General features: G+C 46.1%; 1 protein-coding gene across 1 annotated transcript in view; it reads left to right on the plus strand.

The window, feature by feature from the left end:
• The window catches only part of disc1 (DISC1 scaffold protein), a 68,447-nt gene that overhangs the window by 34,141 nt on the left and 13,354 nt on the right, over nt 1-20,952 (plus strand). The window contains exons 10-11 of the mRNA XM_083774993.1: nt 7,993-8,053; nt 18,309-18,573. Coding sequence (XP_083631119.1) covers nt 7,993-8,053; nt 18,309-18,573 — 326 coding nt within the window. The remainder of the gene's footprint in view (nt 1-7,992; nt 8,054-18,308; nt 18,574-20,952) is intronic.

The raw sequence follows: 20,952 nt of genomic DNA on the forward strand, positions 1-20,952 counted from the left end.
GAGTTCCCACCCAAAATGGGTTAAGCATTATGTTGTACTTTAGCTATTGAAAAATAGCAGATCTACAAGCCTACATAGACCTACGAGCTTGTAGGTCTGCTATTTATTTTTAAATCGTGAAATTGTGGCCCAAATGTTTGAAATTGAATATATTCTTTCAGAGTTTTTAACTAAAATCTTTGCTTCTGGGAGGGGGGTCCCTGGAACAACATATTTTCAGATGGGGGTCGGCGGTCAATTACATATATTTCTGGGGGTCCTTGACATGAAATATTGAGAACCACTGATATAGAAACATGAGGTTTTTCAGAAAATGATTTAGAAAAGAGAAATGTCGACGTCAGGTCTAAATGGGTTAAGCTGTCATCCCATTGGGTAATAAGGGGCTGGCACACTAGCTCGAAATTGATAGCCCACGAACAGAACATTAGCATTTGTTTATAGCTGGAGGGGCAGGGGATATATATATTTTTTTCTTTCTTTTTTGCCAGCTTCAAAGTCACCTTTCGGGGGTTTTGAGGCACATCTTGCATATGCTTATCCGCCTGACATTAGTGTCATTACTAGTGTCATTCATCACATGAAGCTTCTTTTCTGAAAATACCTTATTGTCATGTCAGTGTTGCATCTTCAAAGGAAGCTAAAGAAGAGTGCGTTTACAAGCAGTGCATTGTTCGAAAATCTTTAAAAAAAACAAAAATATAAATCGCCTATTTTCGGAATAATGTTATACGTTATAGGGCATTAGGCAACTAGTCAACTAGTAAATCCACTAGTTGACCTTGTTGGTACTAGTTGATAAAATTATTATTATTATTATTTTTATTTATTATTCCCCGATTTTGTTAACCTGACTCTGCCAGATGAGGGCGGTATTGAGTAACCATGTTCCCCAATACAGCATCCATCTGAGATCTCTCAGGGAGTTGAGCTAACACAGAGCCGCGCTCCGGTTCGAACCAATCAGCGTGAGCTAAGGGCGGGATATGTGCGAAACCGGATGTGACGCTATATCCCATTCTGACCTGAGATCAGATTAAAAAAAGGTCTATTGCATCCTGACAGTTTCATTATTAACCCATTCTGACCTGAGATCAGATTAAAAAAATGTCAGCCGTTCTTCGATTTTTCAAAAATAGCAGACCTACAAGCTCGTAGCGCGCCACTCGGTGGCGCGCTATGAGCTTGTAGATCTGCAATTTTTCAATAGCTAAAGCGTAATATGATGCTAACACCAAAATGGGTGCCCGTTCAGAATGGGATATAGAAGCAGCTGTTGTGTTGTAGTTTTTTTCGGGCCGCTGCTCGGCTACGCTGATCTGCGGTCGGTCTCGCGAAAAATCGCCGATCTACAAGCTCACAACGCGACGCTGCAGCGCGTTGTGAGCTTGTAGATCGGCGATTCTGGCGCGCGACACCTTCGGACGTACGACGGACGAGAAATATGTCTATGGCTTTCCTCCTACGTCACGTAGACACGTCAATATGATTGGTTGTGTTTGCACGCCCACACGGACGGTGATAGACAGACGGTCCCATCCAATCATCTACCAAGTATCTTGGAAAAAAAGGAACAGCCCCGTCATCGAATTGCCTCCCGAGATCCCAGATCCCAATAAGCTGTGAAACAATTGTGTGTAGCAAGCTTCTTGGATCTGGCAGCGTCCGGTTACGATTTTGTAGGCCTACAAGATCAGGTAGATATATAGTTATAGTCACCAATGTACACAATGTAGTCACCCCCCCCCCCCCCTCTCCGACTAGTTAAACAACTAGTCGACTAGTAAACTAGTCAACTAGTAAAAATGACTAGAAGTGAATGCCCTAATACGTTATTGCAAATAGGACTTAAGTGGTTTAACCTGACTGAACATTGACGCCCTGCGTGGTGAGGGAGCGTTTTGCTCTTGGAACCATTATGCTGTAAATTGCCGTTGGCATCATCGAGTGCTGATGATTCCACAGTCCTCACCCATAATGGGGGGTTTAATTCCCCGTTGAGAGAGAGTATAATTTTATCCCCCAGAGAGAGAGAGATCTCAAGTGAGACTAAATTCACCAATAAATAATGGAACGGCTGAAGAACAAGAGTTGTAAATGACCCCCCCCCCCAGGGGTCAGTGCGGTTTAATGTGGTCCGAATATGAATCGGGTCCCTTTTAGTGGCTCTCTGTTGATTCATCAAATGATTTATCTCCTCTGTGCTTTGGCATCGAGAGCTCAACCCCCACGGCTGTGATCTGTGGCGAGGCCATCATACGACTATATCTCAGAGCCTCGTACTGTACGTTCACTGTAGTCGTCTCAATCCTTTTTCATAGTTTCATTTCGTTTTTTCTTTCATAGAGAACATCCTGTTGAGCCGAGCTTGCATCACAACCCCTCCTTTCCTCGCATATTGCTGTCACCCCCAGTGTCACCTCTGGCGCTGTGACGGGAATTGGATTTATCCCATTTTGGGCCGGGAACCCCTTTTTGGTGTTTTAAGTGTTACGTTAAACTTTAAGCTATTGAAAAATAGCAGATCTACAAGCTCATAGCGCGCCACCAAGTGGCGCGCTATGAACTTGTAGGTCTGCTATTTTTGAAAAATCGTTAAAATGTGCCTCAGATCTTTCAGAAAATTGTCATGATTTAGAAAACTTTTTTTTATTTTTATTTCGACGTCAGGCCTGAATGGGTTATTTGTGGGACTGCAGCGGGATTTGTGAGAATGTCCGACCGCCAGGCCACAATTCCCGCCATGCGCACTCACACACACGCACACGCACACGCCAGTCCTGCAGTGTTGGGTGCGAGCACAAAGTGGACGTGACAAAACGCTATCGTTGTCATCCCACTCCATGTAATTAAATAACCACGACAGCAACGCAGCGGACGCGAATGACTTATTCATGACTCTTTCCTCTTTTCAGGGTGCTTTTGTTGAGCGCTCGACGGAATGTGTGACAGCTCTCTCTTCCTAAAGGGATGTGTGACAGCTCTCTCTTCCTAAAGGGAATGTGTGACAGCTCTCTCTTCCTAAAGGGATGTGTGACAGCTCTCTCTTCCTAAAGGGATGTGTGACAGCTCTCTCTTCCTAAAGGGATGTGTGACAGCTCTCTCTTCCTAAAGGGATGTGTGACAGCTCTCTCTTCCTAAAGGGATGTGTGACAGCTCTCTCTTCCTAAAGGGATGTGTGACAGCTCTCTCTTCCTAAAGGGATGTGTGACAGCTCTCTCTTCCTAAAGGGATGTGTGACAGCTCTCTCTTCCTAAAGGGATGTGTGACAGCTCTCTCTTCCTAAAGGGATGTGTGACAGCTCTCTCTTCCTAAAGGGATGTGTGACAGCTCTCTCTTCCTAAAGAGCGTCTGGTGTGATTAAGAGCAGTGTATAGTGGTGGTTAACTGGGCCTGGGAGGGAGGGAGCGCATGCATTTCCTGGTTTTTGTCTCTATAATGTTGTGTCAGCTTTCACTTTGCTGTCTCTCCAGCAGAGAATAGCGTTCCATTGTGGAGTTGTCAGAGAGGTAGTCTAACCTCCAATACCCCCTAAAGACTACCAAAGCAAATAAATAAATAAAAGGAGTGTTGACTGAGCTCGGAGCTCCCACTGCACCCCTCTGGAGATGGTAGTAATTTACATTCAAATCTGTGTCAACTAAACTAGTTATGTCACAGTCTCGCTGGCATCGCTAAAACATAAAGACATACCACCACCACAACAAAGAAAAGAAAAGCCCACTCTTAAGTGGAACAAGGAATGTGAGAAGGTCTTTGGGTATAGAGGGCTTTTGAGGACCATGCATTTTCACTTCTCTTCATCCTGTCTCTTTAGTGTCTACGCAGATTCAATCAGCAGTGGAAAAACGTCCACAGTCGAGTAACCCTCGAGGCCTCGTCTTTTTGAGTGGTGCAACCACTCCAAGGAACAGCTTTGTCCGTGTGACTATGAGCATCATATAATGAGTACCAGTAGGGGCGCTGTTTGCCAGAAACAAACACTGTTGCCTGCTAATGAGAGAGAGGAGGGGGGGGGAGAGAGAGAGGGGAGTTGCACCACTCGGTTCACACGGGTGTGATTTTTTTTTTTAACCCATTTTGGGCGGGAACCCCTTTTGGTGTTAGCATTATGTTATGCTTTAGCAGATCTACAAGCTCATAGTGCACCACCGAGTGGCGTGCTATGAGCTTGTAGGTCTGCTATTTCTTTTTTTATCGAAGAACGACTGACATAGAAACATAGCTTTTTCAGAAAACTGTCAGGATGTAGAAGACATTTTTTAGAATCTGACCTCAGGTCAAAACGGGTTAACAAACTGGTTGCTGAGTTTCATATCAGACATGATAACAACCACAACAACAAACAAACAGCGAACAGTGTCATTTCAAGCCAGAGAATCTCACAGCCAACGTGAAATGGATATCCACCCCCCGTAACCCGTAGTAGACTATAACTTTGGAACACAAAAGCGCTGTATTTGTGAAAATGGAATGGATTATTAGTGCATGGCGTACAGTATACTGTATTATTGTGCTGTGCTAGCTGCAGTCTGCTATGCTGTGTGCTTTCCTCCCAGAGCCGTGACGGATCCTGGGTTTTTTTTTTTTTACCTCAAATCTTTGCTTCTGGGGAGGTCACTGGAACAACATATTTTCAGATGGGTGGGTGGGGGGGGTCAGTGGTGGCCAATTACATATCATTTTGGTTGACATGAACCACTGACTTATAGAAACATAGGGTTTTTCAGAAAACTGTCAGTATTTAGAAGACATTTAGTAGAATGTGTTCCCAGGTCAGAATGGGTTAAGAGCAGATGTATTGTGTACCATGAACACAGTAATATGGTGAATATAATGGTGAATGTTTGTGCATTAATGCTGACACTGTGTTTGTGTTACCTGCAGCAAAGCGGCGCTGTAATGTCGGAACGAAAAACAGCGCAGGGCTGCTGTGCTGCTGCTGCTGCTGGCTGAGAGACATTAATCACAGTCGCTGGCAGTGCCTTCAACTCAATTACCCAGACACAAGCATTCCTCTTCGGCCTTATTATGCCTAGTACACCCCGTTCATAACGGGATGCGTGCGTCACGTGTGTGCGTCGGTGGGTTGGTTGGTTGCTGCGCTTGCATACATATAACGGGAGCCTCCTCTAATTAGTTTGACGACGCGGAGGAGGAGGAGGCCTAGTATAGTCGCAGGGGCCACTTTCGTTTGTTACGAAGGCAGGGAAGGAAATTATTTATGCTGCATTATTCACTTTCAATTAGAAGGAGGTGCAAATAAATACCCATAGTTGCAGCTTGCCGTGCAGGTTTAACACATTCTGGGCGGGAACCCCTTTTTGGTGTTTTTAAGCATTATGTGTTATGCTTTAGCTGTTGGAAAATAGCAGATCTACAAGCTCATAGTTTGTAGATCTGCTATTTTTGAGAAATCGTGAAAATGCGGTGCCAATCTTTGAATATATATATATATATATTCTTTCACAGTGAACAGACAGCAATTAGAGAGGTTGTTACAGTAAGTGAGTCGTCTGTCTGGTCCACATACACAACATAATACCATAATATACAGTACGACACATGTGTGATATCTATTCCACCGGCCCTGTTATTCTGAGCCCATTTGTCCATTTTCAACGGACATGACAAGCAGTTATGATCTCTCTCTCTCTCTCTCTCTCTCTCTCTCTCTCTCTCTCTCTCTCTCTCTCTCTCTCTCTGTGTTAGTGTGAGACACACAAATAGCCTACACACTGTGGGATAAATCAGTTTTTTCTCTCCAATGAATTAAACGTTATTTTAACCCATTCTGAGATCAGATTCATACGAGGTTTCCACTGGACACCCACTGGTCTGATTAACCCATTCTGACTTGAGATCAGATTCTAGAAATGTCAGTCGCTCTTCGATTTCTCAAAAATAGCAGACCTACAAGCTCGTAGCACGCCACTCGGTGGCGCGCTATGAGCTTGTAGATCTGCTATTTTTCAATAGCTAAAGCATAACATGATGCTAACACCAAAATGGGTTCCCGTTCAGAATGGGTTAAACGTTATTTTAACCAAATCTTTAGGTTTAAGTATATTAGTTGGTGGTGGTGGTGGTCTCTCTAATCTTCCATTGTGTCATTTTATTGTTACAACAAAAGACTTGTTTGTGCCAACGGCTGTGGACATTTTAAATAAGCCGAAGTCCTGACGTCATAGATTCCCCTGGTTCACGGAAGTATAATTTCTCTATGCCAAAGACAATTTACCATTTTACGTCAAAATGTTAATGGACAATAAAGTTTTCTTTATCCTTTATCTTTAAGAGGGAGGCCTGTGACAGTTACAGAATCCAGTATAACAATCCTCACATGTTATGTGTAACATAACACTGCTATCTCAAATCCATATTGCTATTCTGCCCCCACCCCCCAACTGTGGCCAACCCCCCACTGTGCCCACCCCCCCACTGTGCCCCCCCCCCCCCCCAACATGTCTCATCCTGGAGTCATGGCTGTCTAATAACCACCACCGGAGACAATAATACAAATTAGACTTCAAAAGCCCAGTGTGATTCTCATTTCAGGCTGGAGACCCAATTAGGTTTCTCTCTGTCTCTGCGTGCGTCCCCACTGAAAAATGCACAGAATATAAGTGGTCGGTTGAATTGTACATGGTTTGAAATGTGACAGTCGTGTGTGTGTGTGCGTGGGTGCATGCATGTACGTGCATGTATGTGTGTGAGCGTGTGCCACACAGAATTTCACAATGTGATCTACTATGCTATATAGACCATATTATTTCCGCTGTGTGGTGTGTGTGTTTTTTTTCCTCTGTGTCTGTCTGCAAGTATTAAGTGTCCATATGAATGCATGCATGCGTGCGTGCGAGACCGTGGTGTGCAATCTACAGTAAGATATGGAGTGAGTTTTGTTTTAACCCATTTAGGCCTGACGTCGAAAAAATAAATAAAAGTCTTCTAAATCCTGACAGTTTTATTTAAAACCCATGTTTCTATGTCAGTTGTTCTCAAACATATTCATGTCAAGGAACCCCAAATATATATGACATTGGCCACTGACCCCCATCTGAAAATATGTAGTTCCAGGGACCCTCTCTCAGTATCAAAAATTTGAGTTAAAAACCCGCTCTGAAAGAACATATATTCAAAGATTTCAGGCACATTTTCACAATTAAAAAAAAAAAAATAGCAGACCTACAAGCTCGTAGATGAGCTTGTAGATCTGCTATTTTTCTAAATTGTAACATGTTTAAAACACCAAAAGGGGTTCCCACCAAAAATGGGTTAAGTGCATCATATTGTGTTCAGAGGGTGGGCCGCTGCAGGGGGTACTCTGTTCTCATGTTTCATACATGAGCTCATTAACAACGCTCACATTCCCCTCCTCTCCTGCGAGAAGGCGCTCCAGAGGAACCCACACCCCTGTGTGTGTGTGCGCGTGACTGCGTATGCGTGCATGCGTGTGTCTGCTTCCTCAGGCACAGTGTGCTGGCTGGCAGCAGATGGGGGGGGGGGGGCAGTAGGCAGAAACACCAGCTACGCGTCCAATCTCGTGCCCCTCAACGAAAAACCTGGCATGGCATTAAGGGCCTTATATTATAGTGTGCCCATCGTGGTGGCGCTTCCTTCCAGCCCCACGGGCCCGTTCTCTCAATTAGGAGCTTCAGAGACCCATCCTGCCCTCCCATTTATGCAGTGTTCATGCACAGCAAAATATGTTTTTTAATTTTCCTTTTTCTTTTTTTTCTTTTTTTTTACCCTGAATAACCGAACATCTTCTGTTTTTCGCACCTTCCTTTTTTTTTTTTTGCGCTACCACCATAACGTCTAGCTTTCCTAATGGCGTCCACATTGCACTCATCAATAATGACTTGGTTGGGTTTTAATGGCGTTGGAGCTGTGATTTGTTGCTAGGATACCCCCGCCGTGGGCAATACAAGTGGCAAATGAAGTGCAAGTAACAGGCGTCTCTCTCTGATTCTCTCTCTCTTTGTGCAGAGAGCAGGCTGAAGGAGAACGCCACAAAGTACATTGAACTACTGGAGGACAGATTGCACAGGTAAGAGAGCTGTTCTCTCTCCCTCCCTACCTCCCTCTGTCATTCAGAGAGCTGTTCTCTCTCCCTCCCTCCCTCTGTCATTCAGAGAGCTGTTCTCTCTCTCTCCCTCCCTCTGTCATTCAGAGAGCTGTTCTCTCTCCCTCCCTCCCTCTGTCATTCAGAGAGCTGTTCTCTCTCCCTCCCTCCCTACCTCCCTCTGTCATTCAGAGAGCTGTTCTCTCTCCCTCCCTACCTCCCTCTGTCATTCAGAGAGCTGTTCTCTCTCCCTCCCTCCCTCTGTCATTCAGAGAGCTGTTCTCTCTCTCTCCCTCCCTCTGTCATTCAGAGAGCTGTTCTCTCTCCCTCCCTCCCTCCCTCTGTCATTCAGAGATCTGTTCTCTCTCTCTCCCTCTCTCTTTCATTCAGAGAGCTGTTCTCTCTCTCTCTCCCTCCCTCTGTCATTCAGAGAGCTGTTCTCTCTCTCTCTCCCTCTCTCTTTCATTCAGAGAGCTGTTCTCTCTCTCTCCCTCTCTCTGTCATTCAGAGAGCTGTTCTCTCTCCCTCCCTCTGTCATTCAGAGAGCTGTTCTCTCTCCCTCCCTCCCTCTTTAAGAGAGCTGTTCTCTCTCCCTCCCTCTTTCATTCAGAGAGCTGTTCTCTCTCCCTCCCTCCCTCTTTAAGAGAGCTGTTCTCTCTCCCTCTCTCTGTCATTCAGAGAGCTGTTCTCTCTCCCTCTCTCTGTCATTCAGAGAGCTGTTCTCTCTCCCTCCCTCTGTCATTCAGAGAGCTGTTCTCTCTCTCTCCCTCCCTCTTTAAGAGAGCTGTTCTCTCTCCCTCCCTCTTTCATTCAGAGAGCTGTTCTCTCTCCCTCCCTCTGTCATTCAGAGAGCTGTTCTCTCTCCCTCCCTCTGTCATTCAGAGAGCTGTTCTCTCTCCCTCCCTCTGTCATTCAGAGAGCTGTTCTCTCTCCCTCCCTCTGTCATTCAGAGAGCTGTTCTCTCTCCCTCTCTCTGTCATTCAGAGAGCTGTTCTCTCTCCCTCCCTCTGTCATTCAGAGAGCTGTTCTCTCTCCCTCCCTCTGTCATTCAGAGAGCTGTTCTCTCTCCCTCCCTCTGTCATTCAGAGAGCTGTTCTCTCTCCCTCCCTCTTTCATTCAGAGTGCTGTTCTCTCTCCCTCCCTCCCTCTTTCATTCCATGTCACGGTGCTCCTTCTCTTTTCCACCTCCGTGGTAAAGTTGCCATGAAGCACGTTATTTTCCTGTCGAACAACCATAATATGCAACCCCCGACACACACACACGTCAGGTGTTTTCCTGTTTTATATCTCTGAGCTCTTTTCACTCCAGTGAAGGAAAATGAACACAAGGTGGAAAACACAAAAAGACAATGTTCTTGTCAGTCTTGCCTCCATTTCGCCCCCCCTAGCCGGCCCTAGTCTTTATACCAGCACCTTAGAGGCCCCATGTTGATCACAGCCTCCCAGTACTCACCTCCAGGGTTAGATTTGTAAAATAAAGAAAGAAAAACATGTAAAGTGTAAACCACTTAAAGGGACTATAGTAAATTAGTTTTTGTTAAATGTTAACAGATATACAGTTACAAAACAACCAGAGGGTTATATAAAAGAACGGAGGCATGGATAACCTGCCCAACTCCCCAGCCAATCAAACCCTACACACCTCCATTTCCTGGCCAACTCCCCAGCCAATCAAACCCTACACACCTCCATTTCCTGGCCAACTCCCCAGCCAATCAAACCCTACACACCTCCATTTCCTGGCCAACTCCCCAGCCAATCAAACCCTACACACACCTCCATTTGTCCCTCGTTGTCTCAATTATTCTCAGCCCTGTCACTTCCTCTTCCTCCTCACTTCATGTCTACCTCTCAATTTCAAGTTTTACCATTTTACCCCCCCCCCCCCCCCCCCCTCCCTCCCTCTGCCTTATCCCGCCCGTTATTTAGCAAATTAGACCATGAAGCGATATCCTTTTCTCTGCCTCGTCTCACACATCCCCCCTCCCTCTGTCTGGTACTGGGGTGGGGTGGTGGGGTGGCTATACCTAAACCATCAGCGAGTGGTGTGTGTGGTTCAGGGTGATGGCTTGGCCCCCCGGGGTGGGCGGAAACAGGGACGTTGCTGAATCCTGAGAGCTTGAGGGAGTTTGTAGTGGAAGTCCACTGTCAGCGTGCTAGTAGCTCACGCCTCCTCACGGAGATCAGGGCGGCTTAGCTTGTCTGTCTCCTCTCTCCGCTGCTGCAGACCGACACAAGCCAGCAGTTCTGACACTATACTGCTGTCTGTGAGGTCTTTTAGTTCTGACACTATACTGCTGTCTGCGAGGCAGTTCTGACACTATAGTGCTGTCTGTGAGGTCTTTTAGTTCTGACACTATACTGCTGTCTGCGAGGCAGTTCTGACACTATACTGCTGTCTGCGAGGTCTTTTAGTTCTGACACTATACTGCTGTCTGCGAGGCAGTTCTGACACTATACTGCTGTCTGCGAGGCAGTTCTGACACCATACTGCTGTCTGCGAGGTCTTTTAGTTCTGACACTATACTGCTGTCTGCGAGGCAGTTCTGACACTATACTGCTGTCTGTGAGGTATTTTAGTTCTGACACTATACTGCTGTCTGCGAGGTCTTTTAGTTCTGACACTATACTGCTGTCTGCGAGGCAGTTCTGACACTATACTGCTGTCTGCGAGGCAGTTCTGACACCATACTGCTGTCTGCGAGGTCTTTTAGTTCTGACACTATACTGCTGTCTGCGAGGCAGTTCTGACACCATACTGCTGTCTGCGAGGTCTTTTATGTGGTTCATTTCATCCTGAGTGCTGTAGTGTAGTGTAAGAGTCTTGCTGTGCTTTTACCGATGGATGAATGGTGCTGATAAATGGACGAGACAATTACAGTCCCTATTACTGTATACTCTGTACTTTCCTCTCTCCCTTCTATAACTCTCTGTCGGAGTGGGTCTTGCTGCCTCTCTTTTGTCTCCTTCTGTTCTGTGTCTGCAGTGTGTTGTTTTGTCTGAGGGAGAGAGAGAAAGATGGGTCAGGTTTCCTAAGGTTTTCTAAGGGCCGTGGCTGACGTGCTGCTTCCATCCCCATACATACGTGGTTCAGGTTAGAAGGCCTTTTATTCAAGCAGAGAGGAGTACATTAGTGAATGAGTGTAGTGGAGGTTGTGCTGCTGGATACAAAGAGGAAAGGGGAAGAAAAGACTTGTGTCTCTGAGCTTGCGTCAGGTGTTGGTCTTAGCCAGCATCCCTATTCAGGAGGGAGAAACATTTGCCCCAAAAAATGTGCAGAAAAAGAACACACAGTACAGTTTGCAAGTCAGGTGGGTTTTAATAGGAGCATTACATGATGCGCAGCAGAGTGCTTTATATACCGTACACCCAAACCCCCTGAGCTGTTCTGAAATCAGTAATCACTGTAAAGAACGGCGTCCTTGCCGTGGCTTATTGCTTTTATAAAACGGTTACCAGATATTGGCGACATGAAACTCATCGATATATTACGTACCCAATTAAACGCTCATTTGTCTGCACAGAGAAGGAACCCGGAGGGTACACAATATACTGCATGTTGTTGTGTTTAAAATGATTTAGAATGCAATGCATTTGTTGCAAACCTCGCTAATAATGCATCACATTGAGTGAAGCTATTCTCTTCCCCTGTCATGCTAGGAAAAACAAAACAGTAATTACATTCATGGCGGTATGGTGAATGTTGTACTATTGCTGCTGGCACAATAATACCGACACATGTGTGTTTACACTGTAAACAACACATGCATCGCTATTATCGCGCCAACATTTCCTAATGGGACAGATTTTGATGGTATATTAACAGATTTAGCTGGGGAGGACCCCTAGAACCCCCTCAAGGACCCCCATGGGGGGTCCCCGGATGCCACTTAGAGACGCCACACTGCCCTAAAGCCTGTCCTCTTCACTCACTGTGACCACAGTGTTTTTTTAAACCATTTTGGGCGGGAACCCCTTTTTGTTGTTTTAAGCATTGTTACACTTTAGCTATTGAAAAATAGCAGATCTACAAGCTCATAGCTATGAGCTTGTAGGTCTGCTATTTTTGAAAAATCGTGAAAATGTAGCGCAAATCTTTGAATATATATTCGTTCAGAGCGAATGTTTTTAACTCAAATCTTTGCTTCTGTGGGGTCCCTGGAACAACATATTTTCAGATGGGGCTCGGTGGGCAATTACATATATTTTTGGGGGTCCTTGACATGAAGATGTTTGAGAACGACTGACATAGAAACCATGTTTTTTTTCTTTCAGAAAACTGTCGAGACATTAATGTAGAATGGTCCTAATTCCTAAATGGGTTAAGCTTATGAAACGCGGTATCCTTGGAGCAGTATGTCTGGAGGGGAACCAGGACACTCTCATGAAGGACCACCAGACTGAGGGGTCTTGTGTGGTCAAGGAGCAACATGGCTCCAGTCTCAGCGCCCAGCGGGGTAGGGTGACCCTTTCTGTCAGCTGGACATATGGCATGCCCCATCACAGAGTAGTGTAGTAGTGTTTGCCAACCCCCGACCTATCCACAACATCATGGCAGTATACCTGTAATCACAGTACATCTCTAAGGCACTGGTTTCACAACGTGGGGTCTGGGGACCCCCAGGGGCACTTGAGGGAGTTCCAGGGGGGACCCAGCTAAATGATAATGTGGTACCAAATAGACCCTTTTGGGTCTGTAACTCAGAGAGCGTACAAATTGAACCATTTGTACACTCTCAGAGTTAAATTAGCATTGGTTTTACGATATAAATTGGGGGTCCCAGAGATAGAAATGCCATTAAATGGGGGGTCCATAGACTAATGCATATCAAACTGGGGGGGTCCTTGAAATCAAAACATTCTCAAAAAACATTCCCAACATGAACAGATGATTCTCAACATCTGTTCAATAAACATCGAACAGATAAACAATTGGAGAGTATTTTACTTTGAAGATTGGGATCCTGGAGATTTATTTATTTTATTATTAAATCGTGCGGCCATTAATTGCATATCAAACTCAGGTCCCTTTGACATGAAAAGCATTGAGAATCACTGCTGTAAAGTACATTTGCCACTGACAGAGTGCAGAGTAGAGCAGACACTAGACAGGGAAGTACGTCACACACCCTGCAGGCGAGAAACCTTTTGTTGCTCACGTTGCCAACAATAGACGCCCTCTCCCCCAGACGCCAGACGACCTACGCACCTCACACACCCTCCATCCATCTCACCTCATCTAATAGTCATCACCCCACGGCGCGCCTCGTTTTTAGCACCCCTTCTCAGGCACACGTGTGTGTGTGCGTGCGTGTGTGTGCGTGTGCACGCATGTGTCAGTAATGGCCTGACACACTGAAGGCGAAACATTCCTGTTCCCCCTTTTTTAATGTGAATGTTAAATATTTGATGTGTTACTTTTTTTGGAAGCGTTGCCCTGGCTGAGACATTTTGAAGGACATTTTCTTTTGTGAGATTTATTAAAAAATATATAATTTTTACTTCTCCTATGCTGTGATATTCCAGGTGAGGGATCGCATCATATGTAAATTCTGCCTAATAACTATGAGCTTGTAGGTCTGCTATTTTTGAAAAAATCTAAGAACGACTGACATAGAAACATAGCTTTTTCAGAAAACTGTCAGGATGTAGAAGACATTTTTAGAATCTGATCTCAGGTCAGAATGGGTTAAGGCGGGGTGGGGGGGACAAGAGACTGGAGAAGGAGTCTGCCCACCTGTCGCCCCCCCCCCCCTGATTACCATGCCATCAGTGGAGCAGTGCGCCCACTCCCTGAGACCCTCTGCCCCCGCCGGGGCGACTGACCGGGCCGACTGACTGACTGCCACCAATTAACCCCTTCTGACCTGAGATCACATTCATACGAGGTTTCCACTGGACACACACACTGGTCTGATTAACCCATTCTGACCTGAGATCAGATTCTAAAAATGTCAGTCGTTCTTTGATTTCTCAAAAAATAGCAGACCTACAAGCTCGTATCGCGCCACTCGGTGGCGCGCTATGAGCTTGTAGATCTGCTATTTTTCAATAGCTAAAGCATAACATGATGCTAACACCAAAAGGGGTTCCCGTTCAGAATGGGTTAACCCCATAGTCCAGGAGTACATATCTGAGGTGACCCAGACGTCACCGTCACAGGGACCCTATAAGGAGGTGACACTGCCTAATGTCTTGGTGTATCACGCCCACGCAGGTCATTTGTAATGAAACGTGGGTGACTGTCGTGGCTTCGGTGATCGATGGACGCCCGTTTGACTTTTTTTTTCTGGAAGGAATATAATGTTATATGTCACGTGTACCTTCCACACACAGACTGATTTATGACTGTGTACTGTATGTACCGTGTGCGGATGGGAGTGCGTGCGTATGTTAGGGCTTCACGATAGGGGGAAAATAATCCGGGCCGGGCCGCGTCCAAAACGGTTGAGAAATGACAGTCACCGTGTGGGGGGTCGCTCTACTGTGCTGTACTGTCACTGTACTGTACTGTCGCACCCAAAATCATCATAATACTGTGTGTGTGTGTGTGTGTGTGTGTGTGTGTGTGTGTGTGTGTGTGTGTGTGTGTGTGTGTGTGTGTGTGTGTGTGTGTGTGTGTGTGTGACACTTGGTGTTTGGTGGGAGCGTGCATCTACCTATAGCTCCAGTATGTGTGTGTTTTTGGTGGGAGTGTGCGTCTACCTAGCTACAGTGTGTGTGTGTGTTTTTGGTGGGAGTGTGTGTCTACCTAGCTACAGTGTGTGTGTGTTTTTGGTGGGGAGTGTGCGTCTACCTAGCTACAGTGTGTGTGTGTTTTTGGTGGGAGTGTGCGTCTACCTAGCTACAGTGTGTGTGTGTTTTTGGTGGGGAGTGTGCGTCTACCTATAGCTCCAGTATGTGTGTGTTTTTGGTGGGAGTGTGTGTCTACCTAGCTACAGTGTGTGTGTGTTTTTGGTGGGAGTGTGTGTCTACCTAGCTACAGTGTGTGTGTGTGTGTTTTTGGTGGGAGTGTGCGTCTACCTAGCTACAGTGTGTGTGTGTTTTTGGTGGGAGTGTGTGTCTACCTAGCTACAGTGTGTGTGTGTGTGTGTGTTTTTGGTGGGAGTGTGTGTCTACCTATAGCTCCAGTATGTGTGTGTTTTTGGTGGGAGTGTGCGTCTACCTAGCTACAGTGTGTGTGTGTGTTTTTGGTGGGAGTGTGCGTCTACCTAGCTACAGTGGGTGTGTGTTTTTGGTGGGGAGTGTGCGTCTACCTAGCTACAGTGTGTGTGTGTGTGTTTTTGGTGGGAGTGTGTGTCTACCTAGCTACAGTGTGTGTGTGTGTTTTTGGTGGGAGTGTGTGTCTACCTAGCTACAGTGTGTGTGTGTTTTTGGTGGGGAGTGTGCGTCTACCTAGCTACAGTGTGTGCGTGTTTTTGGTGGGGAGTGTGCGTCTACCTATAGCTCCAGTATGTGTGTGTTTTTGGTGGGGAGTGTGCGTCTACCTAGCTACAGTGTGTGCGTGTTTTTGGTGGGGAGTGTGCGTCTACCTATAGCTCCAGTATGTGTGTGTGTTTTTGGTGGGGAGTGTGCGTCTACCTAGCTCCAGTATGTGTGTGTTTTTGGTGGGAGTGTGCGTCTACCTAGCTCCAGTATGTGTGTGTTTTTGGTGGGAGTGTGCGTCTACCTAGCTACAGTGTGTGTGTGTTTTTGGTGGGGAGTGTGCGTCTACCTAGCTACAGTATGTGTGTGTTTTTGGTGGGAGTGTGCGTCTACCTAGCTCCAGTATGTGTGTGTTTTTGGTGGGGAGTGTGCGTCTACCTAGCTACAGTGTGTGTGTGCGCCGTGCGCTCCCCTCCACTTCAGGAGACAGAGAATAACAATGGCACGGCTCATTGGTTTGCCCCTCCACTATAACAGAATTGAAAAGCAGCGACGGTTGAGTGCTGAATTGGCGAGGGCAGGGGGATGGGGGGGGGGGCAGGGGGATGGGCAGAGCAATTTCTCTCCATTGTCTGTGTGTGCCAGATGAAAGGCGGGCGAATGGCTGGGAGGCACGCGTTGGCACGGTGCAAAGGTTGGCAGCCTCTTCAGAGAGAGGAGATGGGCTGGAAAACAACTGGCATTCAGTGTTCAAGGCTGCGTCTCGGCCAGAAGAAGAGAGAGAGAGGGAGAGAGGGGACAGAGTATTTTGCGATATTGGAGACATCCGCACAATGTTTTATTTTTTAAATTTAATTTATTGGTCCTTTTTTGTATTGCATTGTTCTTTTTCTTCATGGATATTTAATCTACAGTAAAAGAGATTTCCCGTCCACTTCAGTTAAATTAATATTTTTTTCCATGCAAGTAAAAATATGAAGAATTAAATCTAAAAAAGTTGTGTTTGTGTCTGTTGGTCTGTTGTCATTGTTATAAAATGATGCTGCTTTGGATGGTACCTTAAGTTACCATTACATGTAACCCTATAAACATCTGATGCTTTTAAAAAGCTCATATAATTGACTACTTACTACAATTTGCGGCTTGTTTGTTTTATGGTGTTTTACTGATAGAAATTATGAATAAATATGAATATTCAAAAGACCAAAGGTTGAAATTCAAGAATGTATACATTTTTTTAGTACAATCAATAACCGTTCACCCGTTTTCCTCAAAAATTGAAATGCCCTGAGGCTCCAGATGGAAATGAGCTCTCGATTCTTTTGTTTTCACTGTATTTGTACAGTATGTGGTCCCCGATTAAAAAAAATACTTGAAGCAAAAATAAACTATAGCTTCCCTTTTGGAATGCCATTGTCCAGCGGTTTGAAGTACGATATATAATGAAATGTATCTGTACTACTCCAACTTAACCCATTTTGGGGCGGGAACCCCTTTTGGTGTTGGCATTATGCTATGCTTTAGCTATTGAAAAATAGCAGATCTACAAGCTCATAGCACGCCACCGAGTGGTGCGCTACGAGCTCGTAGGTCTGCTATTTTTGAAAAATCGAAGAACGACTGACATAGAAACATAGCTTTTGTCAGAAAACTGTCAGGATTCAGAAGACAATTTTAGAATCTGATCTCAGGTCAAAACAGCATCTACTGTTCCCTGACCCTGATCCAAAACGGACTCCCCGTCTGTGTCAACACAGACAACGTAGTACTGCAAATGAACTCCTTCTTGTTGCAACAAGGACAAGTGTGGAAGATACCGCTGTGTGGAGAGAAAAGACTTGCAGCCTAAATATCATATTTGTCACGATGGCATTCGTGTTTATAACCAGATGGTAAACATACCGACCGGCTCAGCTTGCTATAACAGTCATGACAGATTGTTTAATTGCTGAGCATTTTGTTTTTAAGAAACCCCCCCCCCCCCATTGGATCCGGTGGAGTGTATCCTGTTTATAGTCTTAAAGCATACATCTGGTGGAGAAGGTCAGGAGGCCAGCTGGGGAGAGAGTGTGGAGGATGATGATGACTAATTGTAACTGTGTGTGTAAATAAATGCATCATCTGCACTCACCCCTGGACCCCCTGGATCCCCTGCTCACCCCTGGACCCCCTGGTGACCCCAACAGAGAGGCACCGCATCAGGGAGGGGGGGGGCCTTCTCTCTCTCTGTGTCTCTGTCTGTCTCTCTCTCTCTCTCTCTCTGCATCATGTCTTTGAAGAAAAGGGCAGGGTCTTTTGGGGGAAGAAGAGGTGATTCTTTAAAGTTGGACCATGAAAATAGAACATTTGAACGTTCCCCCCCCCCCCCCTCATGCTTTACGGCCTTTTCCCTCCTGATGTTATTATTTCAGTTGCCTCTCTCTCTGACCAGCTGCTTCGGAGCATGTGTGCTTGATGGCCGGCGTCTATAATGTTTTTTGTAAAGTGTAGGGATGCTGTTTTTTTTTGTTTGTGGGCTTCTGCAAATTTTAAATGAATCTCCCAGGATCTCCCTGGGTGCAACGGCGGCCAAATTCAGATAATTTCTGGGGGTCCTTGACATGGAAAAGGTTGAGCACCACTGACATAGAAACATGTGTTTTTGAGTGGTGCAACCTATGTCCTAACCTATGTGACTATGTCCCAATGTTTAGAGTACCACTAGGGGGTGCTGTTGCACCACTCGCTTCAGGTCTGATTTTTCAGAAAACTTTTTTTAGAATCGGCCTCGGGTCTAAACTGGTAAAAGTAAAACAAAATGTGAGAACGGTACATTTCCCCCACCAGTGCCTCTGTGACAGTGTGCTTCTTCTGTTCTTCTTCTTCTCATACATAGCTGTGGCTGCCCGGCCTTGGAGCGGGTGTGGGAGGCTGACCTGGAGGCGTGTCACCTCTTCCTGCGAGGCCTCCAGCTCCACAGCGGAGTGGACAATGTGGACGTTCTCCTCCCCAACGCCGCCGCCACCGCCGCCCCGGTGGCGTGCTCCCAGAAGAGCCAGCCGTCGGCGTGCACCAAGGAGGAGGAGGACTGTGCCATGCTGACCGCTCTGGGGGGACGCTGGACCCCCGAGGCCAACCTACAGAACTCAGAGTTTACTAAGGTAAACACGTACAGTACGTACGCGGGATGTAGAATCGGAAAACGAAACGCTGATGCTCGTGCATGCATTGCACAGCCGATGTCCATTCAGTGATCGTTCGCTTATTGCCACCGAGTACTTGGGAATAATGATCTCAGTAAAAAAATGATAATAGAATGAAACTTACAATACTAATGAATGAAACTAATGATGCATTATACAGTAGCAGTGGTTCCCAAACCTTTTAGCCTGTGAACTGTTTTGCCCGGGACCCAAACTAGTGAAAATACCCGATCTACAAACTCAGAACGCGACGCGAAGCAACGCGTTGTGAGCTTGTAGACCGGCTATTTTCACCACTTCTTAAACAACAACAATGTTTTATTTTTTTTATTTTTTTTATTTTTTGCGGCTTACGCCTTTTATTGATTTTTGAAGGGACAGACAGTAGGCTGACAGGAAACGGGAGAGAGATGGGGGGATGACATGCAGTAAAGGCCGTGTCGGGTCCGGGAGTCGAACCCGCGGCAAACTGCGACTGGATTACCAGTCCGGTGCCCAGACCGTTACGCTACGGCCTGGGCCAACAATGTTTTCTAATTTATCTAATTTATTCGATTTTTCTTCTTTGATTTCCTCTCAACCAGGGGGGCAGTCAGACAGATATTTTGTGAAGCCACAAGGAAATCGGGATTTCCTGAAAGTTCATATAATGGCCTGTTGTGGCGCTGTCATTGGGCCCAAAAAAACCCATAGCTCCATAGAAGTCCATGTATTTGGGCCCAACTTCACCTAGACTGTATTACCTTAATGAACATGGTCATGAATACTTTCTGCTTCCAGTCACTAGTTTAAAGTCTCATTTCTAATGTCATAATATTCTTTTTGGAAAATTATGGTCCCATTTATAAAAAAAAATAACCATAAAGTCGCGCATGTTCTGAGGGGCGTGGCTACCGTTACAGTCTATGAACGGGATCCCCCACCCACTCGAGACAAAAAAACGAAGAAGAAGGGGGGAAGTCCCGCCTCGTTGTCTGGGCCAGCCAATGGGCCAGCTGGGCCCAAACGGATCTAGAAAGATGGCGACTTACAATTCAAGGACTGACGGGCTTCATTTTACGTTCATGTTAGACCCGGGGAACGCTTTGTCCATATTTTTTACAGTCTATGCTCTCAACGCGTCGCGCTGCGACGTTGAGAGCTTGTAGATCTGCTATTTTCTTTTTTTTTTGTCCAAAAGTGCCCCCTCTTACGGGATTTGAGCCCCTGCCCCTCTAACACTCTCTGCACGCCCCTGGTCACGTGGTTCTCAAAGTGGGGTCCAGGACCCCTCAGTGGTTCCTTGAGGGGGTTCCAAAGGGACCCTTCCAGGTCTCTAACGGTCTAACGGAGAGTTTTAGAACACTCAGTGGTTCCTTGAGGGGGTTCCAAAGGGACCCTTCCAGGTCTCTAACGGTCTAACGGAGAGTTTTAGAACCCTCAGTGGTTCCTTGAGGGGGTTCCAAAGGGACCCTTCCAGGTCTCTAACGGTCTAACGGAGAGTTTTAGACCCCTCAGTGGTTCCTTGAGGGGGTTCCAAAGGGACCCTTCCCAGGTCTCTAACAGAGAGTTTTACACGGGGTTCTTGAGATTAAATTGTTTGAGAACCGCTACTGTAGATATAATAACTCTGGATGTCAAGTACTTCAGTTATTGTCTCTCTCAAATAGACTACTACCACACATGAATAATTGCAGGTTTTCTTTAAAAACAACACACTCAACTGGCGGATACAATACAAGGCCGGTCTGAATTGATCTCCCGTTGATGGGCTTTGTAGCTGCATTGTTACCTTGGACACTTTGTGTGCACGCATGTGCATATTTCTGTGCGTGTGCGCGACTGCGTGCGAGACTGTGCATGCATGTGTGAGTGTTCTACTGCTGCCCTCTCTCACACTTTGACTTGAGGACCACAGATACTTGTGTGCATGCATGTGCATATTTCTGTGTGTGTGTGTGTGCGCGTGTTCGTGCGTGTGCGAGACTGTGCATGCATGTGTGAGTGTTCTTCGCTACCCTCTCTCACACTTTGACTTGAGGACCACAGATACTTTGTGTGCATGCATGTGCATATTTCTGTGTGTGCGTGCGTGCATGCGTGCGTGCGCGAGAGAAACTGTGCATGCATGTGTGAGTGTTCTTCGCTGCCCTCTCTCACACTTTGACTGGAGGACCACAGCCTCTGGGTCCAGCTCTGCTTCATTCCCTCCGTTTCCCTGTAACTTTCCAACCACCCACGCAGACTCGCAGAGTCCTGACAAGCCTGTCTGGGGTTGGAAAGAAGCCAAAAGACTAGTCTATGCTTTGCCAGAGTTGTTGTTGTTCCACGTTGTTATTCTTGGCTAACCGATAATAG

The sequence above is a fragment of the Protomyctophum parallelum genome (assembly GCF_964188405.1).
Source record: "Protomyctophum parallelum genome assembly, chromosome: 10".
Classification (NCBI taxonomy): Eukaryota; Metazoa; Chordata; class Actinopteri; order Myctophiformes; family Myctophidae; genus Protomyctophum; species Protomyctophum parallelum.